Below are 19,606 nucleotides of genomic sequence, written 5' to 3'. Positions count from 1 at the left end.
TACAACAGAACGACAAGAAAGAAAACAAATGAATCACTTGAGCGTTGGACGTTAGCGACGGCCGCTAACGACCGAAACATTTGAATCATTCAAGCCATTTATTCTTCTCGACTGTTCATTCATCATTTTGACTGGTGCTCCAATGCAGAGGCCCGTTTTCAGCAAATGTCAAGAAACCAAAAAGCTCCGTTCACACCCACCGCAGAAGCGCAATTTCTTTTTTCTTTTTCCAGCTTCATGCTAACGTGAATATTACGCCAAACGCCATAGACGGCGGACGGAATTTTGCAACAATACTGCGGTAATTACGGTGATTCTTCTTCTTAATTCGCGTAACGGCGCACGGGGCGGCCACGCATACAAACAGAGCGGTCGACAATACTCGCGGGCATATATTCGGTGGGTACAACGACCTGCATCTTAAAATAGTTGGAGACCTTCTCTGCCTCTTGTTCTCGCTCTTAGTTTTGCTTCTTCTCTTCCAGTAGAGCTCAGTGCTTCCCAGCATGTCGTGGTACTGCACGGAAGGCGCTCAACTTGCCAGCAAACGGTTAAAAAGCTGCAATGTCGTGCGGCTGTGAAAGATGAACAACATTTGTTGTGCCCTGCCGCAAATGGCCAAAATCCCCCTCCCCAAAAAAATGTGAATTGCATGTAGCACAAAGATTGTTCCCAAAACATTTTAACATCGCTTGAAATTTATCTTAAAACATGAGCCTGATGTGTAATTGTCTTATATTACAGATGATTTGATTCGGAAGTGAAAATAGCAATTGTCAAGCAATAAGGAGACCTCCGTGATTTGTTTGTTTGTTTGTTTGTTTGTCCGCGTTTGATTCTGATTCCGATTCTGACTCTCTGTCACTTCTGTTAACGACCCGGGCTAAACTTAGCTCCCGCTCTTCATCTCTCGGTCGAGATGACTCACTTCAACATACTTCCTTCAGACGTTCCTATTAGCCAGGGCTTTGGCGCTATCTCGTTGAATATCAGAATCAGAATCCAAATCATCTTTATTTTTGTATGTCCAAAAAGCACGCAAGGAATTGGTCTCCGGTAGTTGGAGCCGCTCCAGTACGACAACAGACACACTTAGAAGAGGCCTGATTGCAATTTCATGGGTTTTTCCCACAGAACTGAATTGTAAAAACAAAACCAAATGGGAATTGTAGCAAGTGGTGTAAATGCATGTTGGGAAAACTCAAAGCCGGTTTGCTTGCATAACCCGTATGAGCTACTTTCAGCGACGCGCTCTCTTACAAAAGTCGCCTGGGAAGGTTCAGGAAAAGGCACAGAAGCGCGTGGTGCATGTTTACTGCCTCCCAGCGAACAAACGGACTTCGACACGTTAATCTATTTGTGCGCTAACATTTCATTGACAGGGACGCGCCGACGTCAGCTGGAAAACCAGCAGCGACGCGGTTTGGCGCCATCTCGCGCTTTTCCGGCTGCTCGCGCGCCCGTCACCTCGTCACCTCGTCCTCTCGTCAGACGGGGTCAGTTTCACTTATCGGCTCGCCGGCAAAACGCAATTTTGCCGTTTGCCGTCATCGCTAAAACAAGGACGTGAGCATCCTCGTCATGTCGACTTCGTCTCGGTGGGAATGAACCTGCAAACGCCATCCATCGTCGGCGTGGCAATTATTAATGGACGTGGGCAAATTGTGAGAGCTCTTTCTAGAACCTGTCAAGTACATTTGGAGATTTGCTTCTAAATACACAATCGAAGATTGCTGAAAACGGGAAAGACTGCCAACTCCTCTATGTACGGCGCAGTTGTTAAAGGGTTTTCCTGATTTTATTTTATTTTATTGTATTTTTTTTGACGCACTTGTTCATCCGGCATGAGTTGGCCCCGCCCCCTTCTGATAAGAATTTGAGCACCTTCGCTTCGCGTCAGCGAGCTAGCTACGGCTGCACCCCGAGAATGCACCTTCCCCTCGCATGGTCCGCTGGCGTGTGGCCGCTTTAGAGTGCCTTGTTGTCACGGTGTGGAAAAGCTTTGCCACGACTCGGTGAGATATATTCCAGCCACCGCCGGCTTTCAGCGGATATATTTTCACGACTCCAACATTTAGGAATGTTCAGGCATCAGATGCATAAGACGCTGGACGAAGGTAGCTTACATTTACTTCAGGACGTATTTGACTGACAGTTGACCACTGAGCGGGGCGTGGTTTCGACGGATTGAGTGGACACGCCCACAGCGCGTGAGCAAAGACGACTTCATTTTTAACAATGTTCAAGCCCGATTTGGTATACTTGGTGAGTTTTGTTTTTGCCAAAATGACTTTTTAGGAAATCAAAATCTTGCTTGAGTTAGCAAACAGCGTATCGTTTGAGTTGTCCTTAATCCTTCCATTGCTACGATCTCCCGTTGCGCGCCGGCATCGATCGACCCAACACCAGCCCAAACATTTCAATCGCTAATTTAATTTTGTCCCAAAACAATCACGTCATCATTTCCTACGATATCATTGTCTATAATGTTGCAAACCATGAGCTCAGCAGTTTATTAGACGGAAATGAATCTGCACAAAGTGACCTTCGTGCTTGACCGGTTCCTTCTGCACCGAAGTGTTACGGCGAGCCATTTCAAACCGAAACAGGTTCACGCAAACGTATCTAGCCAATTTATGTTCCCGCTATTGTCTAAAAACATCGCGATTTTCAGGCTTGAGGCGACACAGCGTTCAAGACAGTTCATAGATTTGTTCTCTAAAAACATCTCAAAACAACAGATGACACGAGGACGGACCAACGGCATCCAATTGTGGGGGGAAATAGGAAATGGACCATATTTGGACATACGAGGTCACCGTTTGACATCCTCGTTAGGATCAAGGGTCAGCCGGAGTCTCACCCGGGAGAGCCGGGGTTCCCCCTGGACTGGTTGCTGCAGCTGATGTTTGACCCTAGTGAGGACGAGTTGTAATGAAGCAGGTTGGATGGATAAAATACCTGAACATGAGAGGGAATTCGTATGATTCAAAGAAACAATTGCACATCTTTTGCACGCACTTGAGAACGTTTCCCTCCTTTTCGAATGCGCTTGCCCATCCGTTCGCTTTGAAAATCAAATGTGGCCTCTGAAGGTTTGCCCACGCCTGATTTGGAACATTCCTGAAATATCTTTGTCTATGAAATGAATTGGAGCTGCATTCAGCTTGTGTATGCCAAAGTATAATTGGCGCATGTGACCATGAAAAGTTCAGATTTCTTTTTTTTTTTTTTTTTTTTTAATTGAGTGTTCCCAATCATTGTGCCTCTCAGAGCATCTGGCGCATGGTGTCTTTTAGCTGCTCGTTAGACTAATTAGCGGCAGACTATATTTACTTTGTTGCTTTTTTTTTATTAAATTAAAGCATCAGACACTTGTTCAAACTAAAAAAAAAGATTTTTTTTAAAAGTGAGCACACGTGTTAACTCATTCACTGTCATGAAAGTTTTTTTTCGTCAACTGTGCGGAGTTTGCGTGTTCTCCCCGCGCCTGCGTGGCTTTTCTCCGGCCACTCCGCTTTCCTCCCACATCCCAAAAACATGCATGCTAGGTTGATTGAAGACTCTGAATTGCCCGTAGGTGTGAATGTGAGCACGAATGGTTGTTTGCTTGTATGTGCCCTGCGATCGGCTGGCGCCCGAAGATAGCTGGGATAGGCTCCAGCAGCCAGCGACCCTAGTGAGGATAAACGGTAAAAGAAAATGGATGGCTGGAATCCAAGCGCTTACTGCCATTGACGAATATTATCGTCAAGTACGTTTTTCAACAGGTAGGAGTGAAAATGGTTCTCACCCAGCTTGTCTGTGAAATTCAAGCTTCTACATAACTGTAATGACGAACAGATCCCTGTAGATGGCGGTGTTGCACCGCTTTGGATTTGAGATCAGCACAGCTTTTGTGTCAAAGGTTAAGGTTAAGTGAATCTCGGCTCGTCGCGTCCAGTATGAGGGAGAGCAATGCCGACAAGTTTCGGCACCTCACGTCAAAGCCCTGAAAACTCACCGATATTTCTCCTGGAGCTGACCCAAAAGTCTCTTTCCTCATCCCACAAATGAGTCTAAGGCCAGAGCTCCCAAGAAGAACATTACGGGCGCCTGCAAGCGCTTTTCTGTGATTTGGAGTCACTCTGCTGCTGCGGCGGCGGCGGCGGCGGCGGTTAAACGGGGGCGAAGGTTGCCGGTCCCGATGTCAAGACTTGAATTGGAATTGCGTTTAGTTTTCAACTCCTTTTCATTTGCATGTCGTCGTCTTCACGCGCCGACAGCCCGCCGACAATTGTTCACGCTCCAGCTGTCAAACACACTCTTCTCTCTCGCTCTCTCTCTCTCTCTCTCTCTCTCTCTCTCTCTCTCTCTCTTTCTTCTCGCAAGAGAGAGAGAGGAACAACACTTTGAAGAGACAAGAACAACCAGGAGAAGAATGCATTGCAATAAAAGAAAAAGAACAGAAAAAGAAGAGAAATGGATGAGAGGACGAAATAGAAATTGGATAAGAAGAAAAAGCAAGAATGCTGAGAGAAAATATAACAGAAAAAAACATACAAAATATACGCAACAAGAACTGGAAGAACAGAAGTCGAAGCGGCACGCTGAAGAACTGAAAGTATACACAATCAGAAAAGAACGAGAAGAAACAAGCAAGAGAAGAAAAGAACCGGACGAAGAAGACCAAAGAAAATAAGCGTGCATCAGAACAACTACAAGAAGGATGCACGAGATGACAAGAAGAACTACAAACATGGAGTCCACAAAAAAAGATGGCAAAGGAGCTTACATGAAAAGTGTGCATGATAAGAATAGAACTAGACCATTCCAGTAACTAAGAACACGAATCGCGCGTGTGATTAAAGAAGAATGAAGAATGCGTAATAACTACAAGAACAACGGCAAGTACGACAAGCAGCATCCAGTAGATCGGAAGGAAGCAAGTGCAAATCCAGGAATTGAAGTTTTGTTCGCCGTACTTTTCCCCAATTCTCCTCTTGTAGTGCCACCTAGAGGATGTTTACAAAAGGGTTCGGCCATGTTTTTTCTCTTATTGAAATTATTGAGGGCGGCGTTCGGAGCGTCCACGCGGCATTCCCTCTTGTCCCTTTCTGACGGACGCGCCGGCGACCAGACGGCAAAGCTGAGCGGGAAATTGAGTTCGTAACCCCGAGATCAACGCGGCCGTCGTTCCGAAACGCGGTCGTGAAGGAGGAGACGTTTGCTTCCTCTCATAACGTCTGGGGTTTCAAGTTAAAGCGTTCTCACTCGATCCTTTGTCGTCCATTTGAGACTTTCAAATTCAACACAAATTCAGAAAACAAATATTTTCCAAAATAAAACACTTTTTTTTCAATCTGCTCAAGACAAGACTTTCATAATAAAACGTTGTTAGGAGTGCCCAACTGTCTCGGGTCACAAAGGAAACAAGACTTTCAAAATAAAACGTTTTGCTTTGAATATGTGTCACAATCTTCGGAAGGAACGAATACTTTTAAAGTAAAACACTTTTCAAGGCTGTCAAAATTAAACGTTTTGTTTGCTCAAGACAATAAAACGTTTTCATTTTCCTCTGCTCAACAAAGTTTGTCGTCATTGACAAAGTGAGACTTTCAAAACTTTTTTTTTGACTTGAGTTCGTTGTCACATTTCTGTGGGGCCAATTATGTATTACTCGTGCACTCACTGTAGTTGTCTCGCCATGCTGCACTATTTGCATATACCGGCCACTCATGCCAGAGTAGCATCTGCTCCATTTGCACACTGATTGAGGAGTATCTGTAACATTTGCACAACCGACATTGTCCCAGATGATCGCACTACTTGTCACTTTAAACCGCATACACTCCTTGAAGTCTCAGCGCCCTTTGCACAATGGTCATTGCACCGGACTATTGCAATATTAGTCGTTCGAACTGCTCTAAGTGCTAGAGGACTCTGCATCTTTTTGCACAATTGTTTTTTGTCAATGTCTTTATGTCCCCAAAGTGTTCTGTAAATTGACTGTTTGTTGTACTAGAGCGGCTCCAACGACCGGAGACAAATTCCTTGTGTGTTTTGGACATACTTGGCAAATAAAGAGGATTCTGATTCTGATTCTGATTCTGATAAAACATCTTGTTTTCAAGCTGCCCGAGGCAAGACTTGTAAAATCAAAGACTTTGTTTTGGCAAAGCAAGCAAGACTCTCAGAATAAAACAGTTTGCTCGGAGTTTGCTCGACAACGAGTGAGCGATGCGGATGCTGCATGCTAACGCTAACATTCTGTCTCTCTCTCTCTCTCTCTCTCTCTCTCTCTCTTTCTTTCCTTCCGCTCCTTTTCCTCTCCCCCACTCGCCACCTGGACCCACAGACCACCTGGGCATCGAGTTTATGGGTAAGATCGCCTCGCGCGCGTGTGTGTGTGTGTGTGTGTGTGTGTGTACAAATAGGCTGCAGTCGGCATGGAAACAGGGAGAGCCGCCAACACCACGTGCAAGCTTTATTGGCGTGTGCGCGTGCGCGAGTTTTTAATCCGAGCATTTACGAGTCCCATAATATTCGCTGCATTTTTTTTTTTTCCTAAAATTGCTGAGTTAAAATGGCGTTTCTTCATTTTGTGTCTTTCGTATTCAGTAATCCAATTAACTAATTGGTTGTAGAGAAAGATCAAATCAATTGTAACATTATTAAATAATAATAATTCACTTGAATTACAAATAACACGAGACCGACAATCGCTTGGCTTTGTTCCGTTGAATGCCGAAGTGGAATTCATCACAGTTTCATGTGAAATCTCGTTGAAAGGTGAAATCCCGTGAAATGCATCTCGTTAACACGTGACGTTTCTGGTGTGACATCACTTCGCTTCCGTTGGGAACAAGTGCGACTCCCGTGAAAACTTTTTGACTGACAATTTGTTCAGGAGAAGTTGCTTTATGTCCATATTTGGGCGTTTACTTCTTACATCACACTTTGTTTTGTTGTTTTCGCAAACAGTGTGAGAATGTTGTTTTTGTTTGTGTGTTTATTGTTCAATACGTGATGTGTTTGTTTGTTTTTGTGTGTGTGTGCAGAGAGCAAGGAGGTGTACCGGAGGCAGCTGCTGTCAATCACGTGCATCGCCATGGCGATCGGCCTCCTGGGCGCGCTCTGTGTCGCCCTCTACTGCCGAAACAAGTCAGCCAACAAGATAGACCGGCACCAATTTAACACGCACGCGCGGCTGCTGTGTGTGTGTGTGTGTGTGTGTGTGTGTGTGTGTGTGTGTGTGTGTGTGTGTGCTTGTTTGCGGGTTTAAATAAATGTAAAAGTGTGATAAATCTGATTTTAACAAATTCATCGATTGACAGCCCCAATTTTTATGCCTGCTCTTTTTTTTCTTGAATGTGTTGTGTGTGTGCGTGCGTGCGTGCGCGCGCGTGCGTAGGCGTCGGCGGGAGAAGTTTCAAGCTCACCTGAAGGAAAGTCGAAGTGTGAAAAACTACACGACGAGCGTCAACAACATCTTCGACTCCAAGTCCGGGAACAGCAAAGCCGACATCAGAATGCACCAGGTCAATCCTCATCCTCCTCATCCTCCTCATCCTCATCCTCCTCCTCCTCATCCTCCTCATCATCCTACCACATACTCTGGTCTCGTTTTCTGCCAGCAGTATTGTAAACGTTCTCCGGCTGGTCGTCACGGCGACACGCGTGAGTCCAGATTCACGCCGGCCAGAAGCAGCGTGAAGCTTGTGTACGTACACACACACACACAGACACACACACACACACACGCATTCTTGTCCTTTTATCCTAAGTCTTCCTTGTTGCGTTTTTGGGCGCCAGCGCGGAGCAGAGGACTCTGGCGGCCCATTGGTCGGCCACTCGCAGGACTCCGCCTATACCCAGAGGATGCCCCCGAGCTTTCGGTCCGGCCTATCAGCACCTCCGAGAGGCGGAGCTTACAGAGAGGGAGGCTGACGCGCCGCACGGGTGAGGAGACACCCCCCCCCCACCCCCACCCCACCCCCGCAGATTTGCACTCGGGCAAATTTGGGGAGGGAACCGATCCCCGTTATCGGCCGAAATTGTGCCGAGGCCCGTGTGGTGCCGACCGACCATGTTGAACTGACAGGAGGAGCTTCATTTAGTCAAACCGTAGTGATGTTTGTGTGTGTGTGTGTGTGTGAGCGTATCAACGTGCTCGTTTCCGTCTGTCTCGTCTGCATTTGCGTGCGTATCTTGTGTATGTGTGTGCGCGTTTGTGTGCGCATAACGAGCTTCCCGAGCGATAAAGACGGCGCGCCGTTTCCGAGCCGGGCGCCTCCCCGTCTCGGCCCGCCCCCCGCGCGCTCATCCTCGTCCTCCGGCGGCCTCGCGTGCGAACTCGGCGCGCCTTTGCCATCTCGCCGCCATCGCGCGGGATCGCTCGGCGACGTTATCTCGAGAATGAGCCTCTGGCTCGCCGCGTCGTCCTGGCTCATCGGACGCGTCATCTCCTCGCCGGAAGACGATAAAAGCGGGCGAGGCTTTCTTTTGAGCGTCAACGAGCTTCTTCTCCTCAGACCGAGGATGCGACATGAGTGCGCCGCCTCAACTTTTCCCCTCGGTGGCAGGCACGAATGTCTTTTATCTCTCGGTTGTACTGAATACACGAACACTTCCTCGGCATTGCCTCCTCGCTCCTCAATAGTTGATCCTCGATCAACGATCCTTTCTCCTCGATTTTTGGTCCTCAATTGTCACGCCTCAAACGATCACACAATCTCTCGCCTGTGTCCTCACTCCGAGCTTGATCCTCGCTCCTCGGGACCTGCTCCTCGCTCGTCACGCTTCAATATTTGCTGCACGATCATCACTCAACAATCATTGCTCCTTGCTTCTCAATTCTCACTCCTTGATCCTCGTTATTAAATAGTCAAGAGTCTTTTCTCACTTACAGCTCCTCGATCCTGGATTCTGGATCCTTGAGCCTTTCTTCATGATCTTCACTCCTTGCTTATTGCAGCTCGATGATAACTTTTCAGTCATCGCTATTTGCTCCTCCATCCTTAATCCTCGCTATTCAATATTTGAACTTTACTCCCCGCTCCTCGAGCTTTGCTCTCGATACCAATACTCGCTCCTCGATCCTCACTCCTGGATACTAAATCTTAAAAACTCGCTCCTCTCTTCTCACCCTTTGCTCTCCATCCTGGATCTTTGCATTTTGATCTTCACTCCTCTCATTTGCTCCTCGATCTTTGCTCTTCTATCCTCTGTCCTTGATCCTCCTCAATTCTCACTCCTGTATCCTCTCCCATCATATTCAGTAGTAAGTATTTGTTCCTCACTCCTAACGCCTCGATTTTGTATCTTTGCTCCTTGATCTTCTCTCATTTGTATATGGTCCTCAATCTGTTTTCATCTATCCTTGATCTTCATTCCTCGATTCTCACTTCTGCATCCTCTCTCTTTGCATCTCAATCCTTGATTCAGTATTCGATGCTTCTTACTTGCTCCTAACGCCTCGATTTTGTATCTTTGCTCCCTGATCTTCACTCGATCTAAGACGGTCCACGAGCTTTTCTCTTCTATCTTCTCTTCGTGATCCTCGGTCTTCATACCTCGATTCTCCCCTATCCTCTTTCTTCACTTCTCAATGCGCGATACTCAAGACTTCCTCGCTTCTTTGCTCACTCCTCGCTCCTCACTACTTGGAGTCGAAACGTTTGTTTAAGGTGTCACGTAGGTTTACCGATTGTTTTCCTTTCTTGTTTCCTCTCCAGTTACGTCCATCAGGAGGAGCCTCGCCGGCCTGAGCCCCGACACGAAGCCCCGGTAAATATGCAATCCGCCGTCGACGCGGCGTGGCGTTCGCTTCCCAACGGCGCCCCCCGAAGCACGGGGAACCCCACCCGCCACTCGGCCTCCGTCCCCATCATCCAGCGTCGCCACGACGACGAAGTTTCCTGTATGCAAACTACAGTGATGTCATCAAACGGCGCCGCGCCCCACCGGGAAGTCGCCGGCGAGCGCTCCACGGCGGCGGTGTGCCGGCGGCGCCGCGAGGATGAGGAGCGCGAAGCGGTGCGGCCGCCTCGCCGAGCGCAGGAGAACCTTCGGGCCTCGGCGCACAGGGGGCAGGAGGAGGGCCACGGCGCCCCCTGTGGCGGCCCGGCGCTGGCGCAGGCCAGAGAAACTGTTTGCTTCCTCAACCTTCACGTGGGCGTGGCCGGGAGGGCCACGCACACTCAGTTGCTCAGAGAGCCGGACCGATAAAAAGATGGCGAAAGTCGCCGTCGTTGGATAAAAGAAGAATCGGCACGGAATTCTGCAGCCGGGAAGAAGAACAAAATGAATTCATTTATTTCCAAAACACGACGAAAAAGATACCAAATAGCCCGTCGCTCCATGGTGGTTTTCACTGTACAAAGAATATATGAATATATATAAATATTATATATGGATATAAATATATGGAATTCAAAAAGTGACCAAGTTGAAGAACAAGGACAGGAATGATGTACATCCTTTTTCTTTTTCCTCCTCCTCTGTTTTTTTTTTATGACGAACGGCGTCACGATCGCCGACACCGAGACGGCCAAGGCGATGATGGCTCGTCGGCCAACAATCGCACTGTGTGTGTGTGTGTGTGTGTGTGTGCGTGTGTGTGTGTGTGCGCGCACACGCTTCCACACTTGTTTTTTTAAAAGTTGCCAACGGTCACTACGGCGTGCACAACGACAAAAGGAAGGAAGGACACGAGGAGAGAAGGAAGCACATTTCTGACTGTTTCTCATTAAATTTTGCATCGACGTGAGTTTGACGAGCGGCGCCACCCGGTGGGCTGGCTGTTTGGGTGTTGAAACGAGAAATAAATGTGTCTATGTTGTATCCTCACCGTGGCGAGCGCTCTTTGTGTGCGTTACGAGAAGCGTCGTCATCGTCATTTCCGACGCCGACCTGACTTCAGACAGCAAATACGACAGACAACAAACTGTACGATGTCCTTTAGTCACATCATTACAGAATGCATGAAAATAGATCACGGCACATGTTGAATGAAAAGTTCACAACGGGGTAAAAAGGTTTTCAATTATGATATTGGGATGAATGAGTTGACTTTTTGTTATTTCTTGCTGTGCTCCAGTCGTTTGGGGCGAAACATTGAAAAGAACCAATGAGTGTTTTATAAATAAACATGGACCAGTGAATTTGTCCGTGTGAATGACGAGAGGGCCAATTAACAGGTGGTACGGGCAAAAAAAAAAAAAAAAAAAAAAGCTTGTCAATTTAGCTGATTCCAATTTTGGCGAATTTGCCAAAGTGCCAAACAAAGAGCCCTGGGATTCGCCCCAACGGCTGCCCCAAACCCAATTGGGCAATTTCCTGTTCAATTTCGGGGCACGGGTCTTTTGCGACGTTCTTTTCGCGTCCATCAGTCAAACTACTGTCGGTGCTGATTTTTTTCCAGGGGCCGATAACGGGTGAGTTTTGGGGGTGTCGTGTTCAGGACCCCTAAAATAGTTTTGCTAAAATACGCACACACGCAAAAATTGTGGAGTGTTTTTTTCTTCAGTTTGATATTTGATGCAGATTTTCCTGAAATTTACCGTTTTAAATTTCGAGTCAAGCGAATCTTTGGGCAAGCCGCAGACGTCCGCACGCGCAGTTGCACGTGTTGATCGCGCGTGTGGCACTTCCGAGGTTGTGAAGTCGCGAGCTGGCACCTTCTCGGAACGTTCTGTTCAAAAAGACTGTTTTACCCAAAAGATACGACAAAATAAATGAATAACAACCCGAAATGGAATCCGAATGAGATATGTGTATAAAACACTTTTGAAAAGACTCATCTGCGGCTAGTCAACATCTTGCTCCGCTTTCCCACTCAGCGCCCTCACGCTTACGCACCCACGACAAACGGGGCGAATTTGAGCGTTTTTCCACCCCCTCCGACGAAAGTCAGCGAGACGTGATTATCGAGGGTGGTGGTTCAGCGCTGGAGGTAGTAGTAACTGTAGTTGTAGTAGCAAAACATGAAGGTTTGCCATGGTAAATGTTGAACAGGTTTAACATTTCAGAAAAATCCCGCTAACTCGCACCGCACGACGTCATCACTCAGGATCATCTTCTGAGACGTTCGGTAATTGGGCCTCCGTTGACTTTGATTGGAACTGGGCTGAAAATTGGTCGATCATCGATCCCCGCCGGCTTTGTTGGGCTGCTGTTTCCATGGCAACGCCGCAACAGGTACGCAAATCTCGGCGATGTCGCGGCGTCCTCCGCGTCTGTCGCAGGCATGCGGCGAGTCGTCGGAAAACGAGACCACGAGGAGCTTCGTTTCTGTCGCGCCGGCCGTCACGGGCGACTTTTCCTGTTCGACGAGCTCGTCGGCGTTTTGACACGATGACCGATGATGAAAATCTTTTTTTTCTCGTCAAAAAAGATGTTCGCCAACCTCAAACGGCAAAGAAAAGTCCTCGTTATCGTTTGATTGGCAAGCGGGAACTCACTCACGAAATTGCTTCAATCCTTAAATTGTCCATTTCAATATGTCTTCAGTCAAGTCGTGAGACTTCCTGTGTGTTGTCTTAGATTTCCTGTTTACCTCACGTGAGACTTCCTGTGTGTCACATGTGTGGCACGTGAGACTTCCTGTTTTCTATCTGAGCTTTCCGGTCTACGCTGCAAGACTTCCTGTGAGTAAATGAGACTTCCTGTCTAACGTGTGAAACTTCCCGTGTGGCACGTCACACTTCCCGTTTCCTATGCACAACTTTTTCTTTGTCCTCTGAGACTTGCTGTTTTTTTACAATGCAAATCAATTGAAGATGTCCGACTTCCTGTTGGCCGTTGAAGACTCCCTCGTTCTTCTTATGGCACTTCTTGGGTGTTGTGTGTGAAGCGTACAGGAAGCTGGCGCGAGGAAGACCGGAAAAAGCGTTTTGCGCCGTCGTCCGTCGTCGTCGCTTGGTCGGCGTGCTAATGAAACGCTATTTATAGGTCCGCTGACATTTTGTGACATTCAGCGGCGACGCCGCGCTCCAATTACGAGACCCGAGCTGTGTGAAGTTCGCAGCGGACAGAAATAACACAGCGCAGGACTTCAACAGCTCCATAAACACACATTTGCTTTGTGCCACAAAACGTACATGCCAATGACATGAACGAAACACCTTTGATTAGCGAATATGTTCAGCAAATACGAACGCAAGCTTCAGCACGCACACAAGAACATTGTGAACATTTCTTTTGTATAACACAAAACGACAATCACAGTAGAGACGTTTTGCATAGTCACTGATGGTGTAGCGGTGCACTCGCCTGACTTTGGTGCGGGCAGCGTGGGTTCAGTTCCCACTCGGTGACGGTGCGAACGTGGGTGCGAATGGTTGTCCGCGGCTATATGTGCCCCGCGACTGACCGGCGACCAGTTCAGGGCGTAGTCCGCCTTTCGCCCGAAGTCAGCTGGGATAGGCTCCGGCGCCCCGCGACCCTAACCAGGGATAAGCGGTGTTGGAAATGGATGGATGGATGGATGGATGGATGGGCGTTTTGCATATTTTGGAAAACATTTTTTAAAGATCAACCAAAAAAATCTGCCAATTTTTGCTGATTTTTCACCCTGTTTGTCAAGTTAAACAAATACAAAATAATTTTCAAACAGTCAAATGTTTGGTCTGTAGTTCATGAATGAGTTATCAGAAGTTGTTTTTTTTCCCAAATATGGACATTGGCCTAAAAACAAATCCATATTGGTCCGCCCTAATACATACCAATAAAAGATATGTAAATAAAACAATGTGACCTAAGAGCAGAAGAAAGAGTAAGAAATGTGATTTATGACCACTTCATCATTGACTCTAAAATCCTACAAATGTCGACTTCTATTTTGCCTCTTTGAAAACTATCTACGGGACCAGGTTAAGTCCCGGTCGCAATTTTTGGGTTAGGGTTACACATTTTGTCACAGCAACGGAGAAGACGGCTGGCTTCTTCCAACTGCTTACGTGAACCGGGATCCCTCACCGCTTCGTGGCCGTGGTCTCTTTTAAGCCGATCTCGGTGCTGTAAGATGCGTGACAACATATGCCTCTACGAAGCCGGCTAGTTAGCTTAGCTGCTCGTCAGCAGTAGCCGGCCAGCGCTCGACAATCATCTGCCGCGACGTGTCGAATGAATCTTGCGTAACTCACCGCGCCCTCGTCGCGCGGACATGATCGTCTCGGGGAGACTACGGCTCCGTGATCCACGCGATCGGGCGCAACTGCGGCTACAACCGCGCGTATGCGCGTGCGGACTAAGTCAAAATGGCAGCAGAAGTCCACGAAAGCGTCGCAGCTCTTGTCAGAATAAAATATGCACTTTGATTCGTTTTCGTTGGAATGTGAAACTTCGGATTTTGCCATTTGAGGATGTCCAATGTAGACCCTCCGTCAGCATTTTGGTCGGCGTTTGGACTCTCGGAGATGACGCTAGCCGTCACACCGCAACGGCGAGCCGCACAGAAGAAACAAATCGAAGACTTTTGGCACTGAACGACTTTTTCATTTGTCGCACACACACACACAAAAAAAACAAAAAAAACACTTGATTATTCATTACTAATACATTTCCCCTTTTTTAACATTGTTGATGTCGTGTTGGCTATGGAAAGCACAATGCTTTTTAGTGCAACAGCTCTTCATTTAACACGAGATTTGAAGAAAGCCTTCCAAATTAGTGAAGCCGTTCATCAAAAATGTGTTCTTTGTGCTTCCTCCTTTGCAGCACCGTTCAAGGAAACTCGCCGCCGCCGCCGCCGCTCGTGTCCGGAATGACAAGTAGGAATAATCAATCACTACGTCACTTCGTCTCTTGAAAGGAGACTGTTATGCATTTTTTTTTCACAATTTCTTCCAAGGTGGCAGATTAAAATATCTGTGACGCGCTTCCGTCAAAATACCCCAAGGATCAAGGATTACAAGATACTTTGCACTCCATTTGTTGTCATGCTGAAATGAGCCCGTTTTGAGTGGGCAGCCCTGTTTCATGCAGTTCACGCCGCCCGCCTCTACTGCCGGGCCAATGAAAATAGGGCAAAGTCAGGGGGTTGCGGCGAGGCGAGCAAGCTCAATGTGCGGAAGGGAAGAAAATGAGCGAGTAGTCATAACGACAGAAAAAGATTTGTCACTTTCTCAACAAACATAAACAGCCCCAAGCCGTAATTTAATCAAGTTTGCGCTGCTTAGCAGATGTTACTGCTGTTAGCTAGTGCTAAACTGTGCAGCCAACAAAAATAAATGCAGGTCTACTTGCCTTTTGGCTTTGACATGGTTAGTCTTTCACATCGCGTAGTCATTTCAAAATGGCTCCGGATCTTCAGCGAGCCGGGCTGCCGAGTCGCGGTCCGAGAAACTCGCTGTGAGGGCGGGGTTATGTAAATTAGCCACGTTGTGACATCGCAATAGGGTGCAAACTGAAAATAAAGAAGTAAATGACGACATACTGCAGTAGTCGTGTGTCGGAAGTGTGCCTTTAAGGGGCGTGGCCTAGTAAGCGACATCGCATCCCAAATGGACAAATTGCCAAGCGATGCCCGTGGCCAGAAGGATTTTTTTTCCCTTTCCTCCAAAATGACTTTTTTCCTTCTTCTTTTTTTTCTGAGCAGGCCACATGAAAGAGAATCTGCTTCCCAGGTTTTTCCCCGTGGGCGGGCGGGGGCGGGGGCGGGGGGGGGGGGACGGTGTTGGCGATTTGGCCGGCTCAGCCTGAGCGTGACGGCGTGGGGGGCGACGCCCGCCTACGAAACATACGCGCCGAGCGGCCTGCGATGAGATTCGACGCGACGGCCAATGAGATCCCCGGAGATCTACCCGGGCTGGCGTCTGCGGCGATAAAAACGATAACGTCGTTAATCTCGGCCAATCCCAGACGCACCAGCTGCAGCGTCCCGCAAGGGGGCGCCCCCCTTGCAAAATCAAAACGCAGACGGTTTAAACAAGGCAAACGCACGACAAAAGCAGAAGCCGCCCCCAATTAGCTACACTTCCATTTCCACTGCTACCTTGAGATGCAAGTGACCCGAATTGCGCATTTTTCCAGACGCGAGCCGTCGTTCGGACGATTTTTTTGCTTGGACTCGGAAGCAAACATTGGGGATACGCGCGCCAAACTCGACTTCGGCAATTGAATTCATCAATAATTCTTCAGAAAACCAAAAGAATTGCACGACGTGTGTTTAAAACAACCACGTAGCGTTCGCCTTTTACGTCCGCAAGCGTAATGCTAACGTATAATGGGAAACGCCATAGATGGGTTAACTCTACTAGCGTTTGAGTTTCAAATTAAGGTTTCAAGCCGGAATAACTAACTCATCTTTTAATATTTCACACTCCCGGGAGCACAGCGAGGCAAGGTACGGCCTGCGGGCCACATCTGGCCCATCCACAGACTCTGACCGGCCCTCGCAGTCTTTATAAAGTCAAAATAAAATATCCATTTTCTCTGCTTTTATTTCGATGTGCACGGTGAAAGGAAGAGGGGAATTTGCACTGCTAATGATTTGGAAGTCCTCACCAAGAATGAGAATATGAGTGAGTAGTTTGTGCTCATGTCAGCACACTTGAAAAATACAGGGAAAAAAGTTGGACCTTTAATTAAAGTGTGATGTCATGTATACAGTAGATAAGTCATTTTAATGTGATTAATTATATTTTTTTAACTTTTTAAAACTTGTTTTTAATTTTGTAACAATTTTTATTTCCTGTTATAGCAACACAAACTACCGTAGCTTGACAAGCAGCATCTTATTAAAGCATGACAAGTTATTGTTTTATAAAAAGACAATAAATTCATATTTAACACAATAGAGGTTAGCATGTCGGCGTTGCCCTCGACAACCGTTTCAGTTTCTCACGTGGCCCCTTCGAAAAATTAATTGCCCGGCCCTGCCACGGAGGGTGCTCGGGCACCCCCGGTTTGTGAATCACGATTTTGAAAAAAAAATAAAAATATTTGAAAAGTACTTTAATACACCAACATTATATTTGTGAAGGAATCTTATCTGAAGACTTGTACATTGCAATGACTAAATACTACAATGTTTGTATATATTGGGAAAATAATGAAATATTACACGGATCATTTTGTCCTCCAGGATCACAGAATGTGTGTTTTAAAAAAAATAAACAAACAGTACGTCAGCATGTAGTGATGACGTTGTTTTGCTTTCGGCAGGCAGGAAAGGAAAAAAGAACAGAAAAAAGACAAAGACGTTCTGCCCGCTAACCAACACAAATATGCCCACGCGCCGTCCCACTAAATTTCCCGCCGCTTTGTTTTGTCGACCCTCGGCTGGAACAAAAAAACATGATGGGTGAACGTGTGATGAAAACAGAGGGAAAGGTGTTTAAAACGTGGACTGAAACATGCTTAAAACATGCCCAAAAGATTTGGAATTGGAAAAAGTGATGAAAATGTGACAAAAACAGAAGAACAAATGTCAGATAAACGATGAAAACAGAGGAAAATATGCTTGAAAATGGATTCAAAATGCTTACAAATGCCAAATTGATGACCGAAACAGAACATGCTTAAAATGTGAATGAGAACATGATGAAAATGGGCTGAAAAGATAACAACATGCATAACAACACAGATGGAAAAAAAGATTCAAACAATGTGAAAATGGATAAACGGATGAAATCCTCCTCAAAACATAGATGAAAGTAGAGGCACACATGGGGGGAAGACATGCTGAAAACGTGATTTAAAAACAAACAAGAACATGGCTAAAAATGTATTTGTATTGTTTTCATACTTGCTGCAAGTGTCCACTAGAGTGTGCTGTTTCTCACAATTGCCCCGCCCCGCCTCGCCTCGCCTGCTTGTTCGTGCGTTCGCTTTGCTGTCAAGCGTCTTCTGCTGATGTTGGACATTCATGCGTGCGAGGGTCTTGGCCCCGGAGGTCTGTGAGGGGGGAGGGGGGGGGGGGGGAGTAGGTGAGGGTCAGCGTGGGGTCAAGCTGACAGATCTCCTTTGAGGTCCCTGCGAGAGACCCGAGAGAAATAGTGATTTTGTCGGCACGCGCACACCAAAAAAAACTATATTTTTCTTAACATGATTGTTGTCTTGCTTTCCATCTGTCAGATGATGTTTACTTCTCCTGGCAGTTCGCTAACTCGTAGCACCGCGCTACCCGCAAGCTAAGACCCGACTGGGACATTAGCAATCGGCGGCGCATCAAATGAGCATCGCGCGGACGGCAACGATGGTAGCTGCCGAATCCAAGATTTTCATTTTGTTTTTCAGCTTCGGAGAGAGCGGCGTCAGTTCGTTGTTTTTATGCTGATGTTATTAAACTTGTTTATGAAGAACGCAAACAAGGACGCGTGGTGCATCTGGACTGAAAGGTTACTCTCAAGGTCGTACCATTATTATTATAACTATAAAAACGTCGCTATGTAATCGTACGTGGTGTTGATAGAATCGGCCGGTCGACCGCTCCTATTGATGAAACCTTCACTTTGATTGGCACGCGCAAATGTTCACTGCTAATATAATGCAATAGATGATTTAATTTCACGACAAAATGTGTTTAGAAATGTGATATTTTTGTTTTGTTTTTTTTGTAGACAAGGTCAGATAACATCAGTGAGGTATCAAACATGCTCCCATTCGCGCGTGTGCGTCCAGTAGCAGTTCATTGCGGCGCGAGACGGCTAAGCCACACGATAGCTAAATGCAACACGTCGTTGGCAGCCGTTTTTCCCTTTACAGGATTATCGCCGCTCTCACGCTGTCCAATTAGGATTATCTACTTGGGAATCTCCGCTTGATCTCCGTGGCGGGAGTACAACTCGCACACACGATTGGGACGTGCTTCTCCATCGGCGACGCGACGCGACACGTCTCTCGATACGCTTCCTGCGATACTTTCACCGTGAGAATGCGACCACACGACACGATTCCCTCCCGTTATCGCAAAACACAATTCGATACGGTGCCATTCGGTTGAAATACGATGAACGCCGATCCCGATCCAATACGATACGATTCGCTCCAATTCCGATAAGATACAATACGTGATACGATTCGATTGAGGTGGGGGGAAAAAAATGGATGGATGGATATTTCACTCCAATTCCGATCCGATTCGCTCCAATTACGATAAGATGCAATTCAATACCGTACCGTTCACGATATGATTACCTCCGATCACCTCTGAATGTGCTACACAGTTATGAGAAACACGAGAGTATTCACGACAATTATGACACAATTCCCTCCAATTAGGATACGTGTCGATTCATTCCACTTTCAGTAAGACGATTTATATGAGCCGATAAAATTCACTCCCATTAAGATACGAACCGATACAGTCAAATTAGTTTTGTGTCTGGTTTTTTTTTGTATTAAAATGACATTTCAGGCCTCACGATTGATCTCAAACCAGTTTCAACACACAATTATGACGACGCATCCACGGCACGTGTCGCTTGTTTCGATGTCCGTAAAATGCACGCGTCAAGTGGAAGAGTAAGATGCGGTCGGCGCAAATGTCGCGACGCTGTCCGACACGTTGGTCGTGAGCGTCGACGCTGATGCGCGCCAAGTGTCAACACGGTGACGAGGCGACGCGCACTTGAGTTTTCGGAGGAAAAGGTCGCGAAAGGTCGTCACCGGAGCTTTTCTT

At 46.9% G+C, this 19,606-nt stretch overlaps 1 protein-coding gene across 1 annotated transcript in view; it reads left to right on the top strand.

Annotated features, from left to right (window-relative positions):
• LOC133410168 (pro-neuregulin-3, membrane-bound isoform) overlaps positions 1-10,468 on the top strand; it is a 150,473-nt gene extending 140,005 nt beyond the window's left edge. Inside the window, exons 4-9 of the mRNA XM_061690976.1 lie at positions 6,338-6,361; positions 7,041-7,143; positions 7,394-7,520; positions 7,620-7,702; positions 7,795-7,941; positions 9,717-10,468. Coding sequence (XP_061546960.1) covers positions 6,338-6,361; positions 7,041-7,143; positions 7,394-7,520; positions 7,620-7,702; positions 7,795-7,941; positions 9,717-10,209 — 977 coding nt within the window. The 3' untranslated portion in view covers positions 10,210-10,468. The remainder of the gene's footprint in view (positions 1-6,337; positions 6,362-7,040; positions 7,144-7,393; positions 7,521-7,619; positions 7,703-7,794; positions 7,942-9,716) is intronic.
• The last annotated feature ends 9,138 nt before the right edge of the window (positions 10,469-19,606 follow it).

Source organism: Phycodurus eques, chromosome 11 (genome assembly GCF_024500275.1).
Source record: "Phycodurus eques isolate BA_2022a chromosome 11, UOR_Pequ_1.1, whole genome shotgun sequence".
Classification (NCBI taxonomy): domain Eukaryota; kingdom Metazoa; phylum Chordata; class Actinopteri; order Syngnathiformes; family Syngnathidae; genus Phycodurus; species Phycodurus eques.
This window is presented reverse-complemented; position numbering and strand designations above follow the sequence as displayed.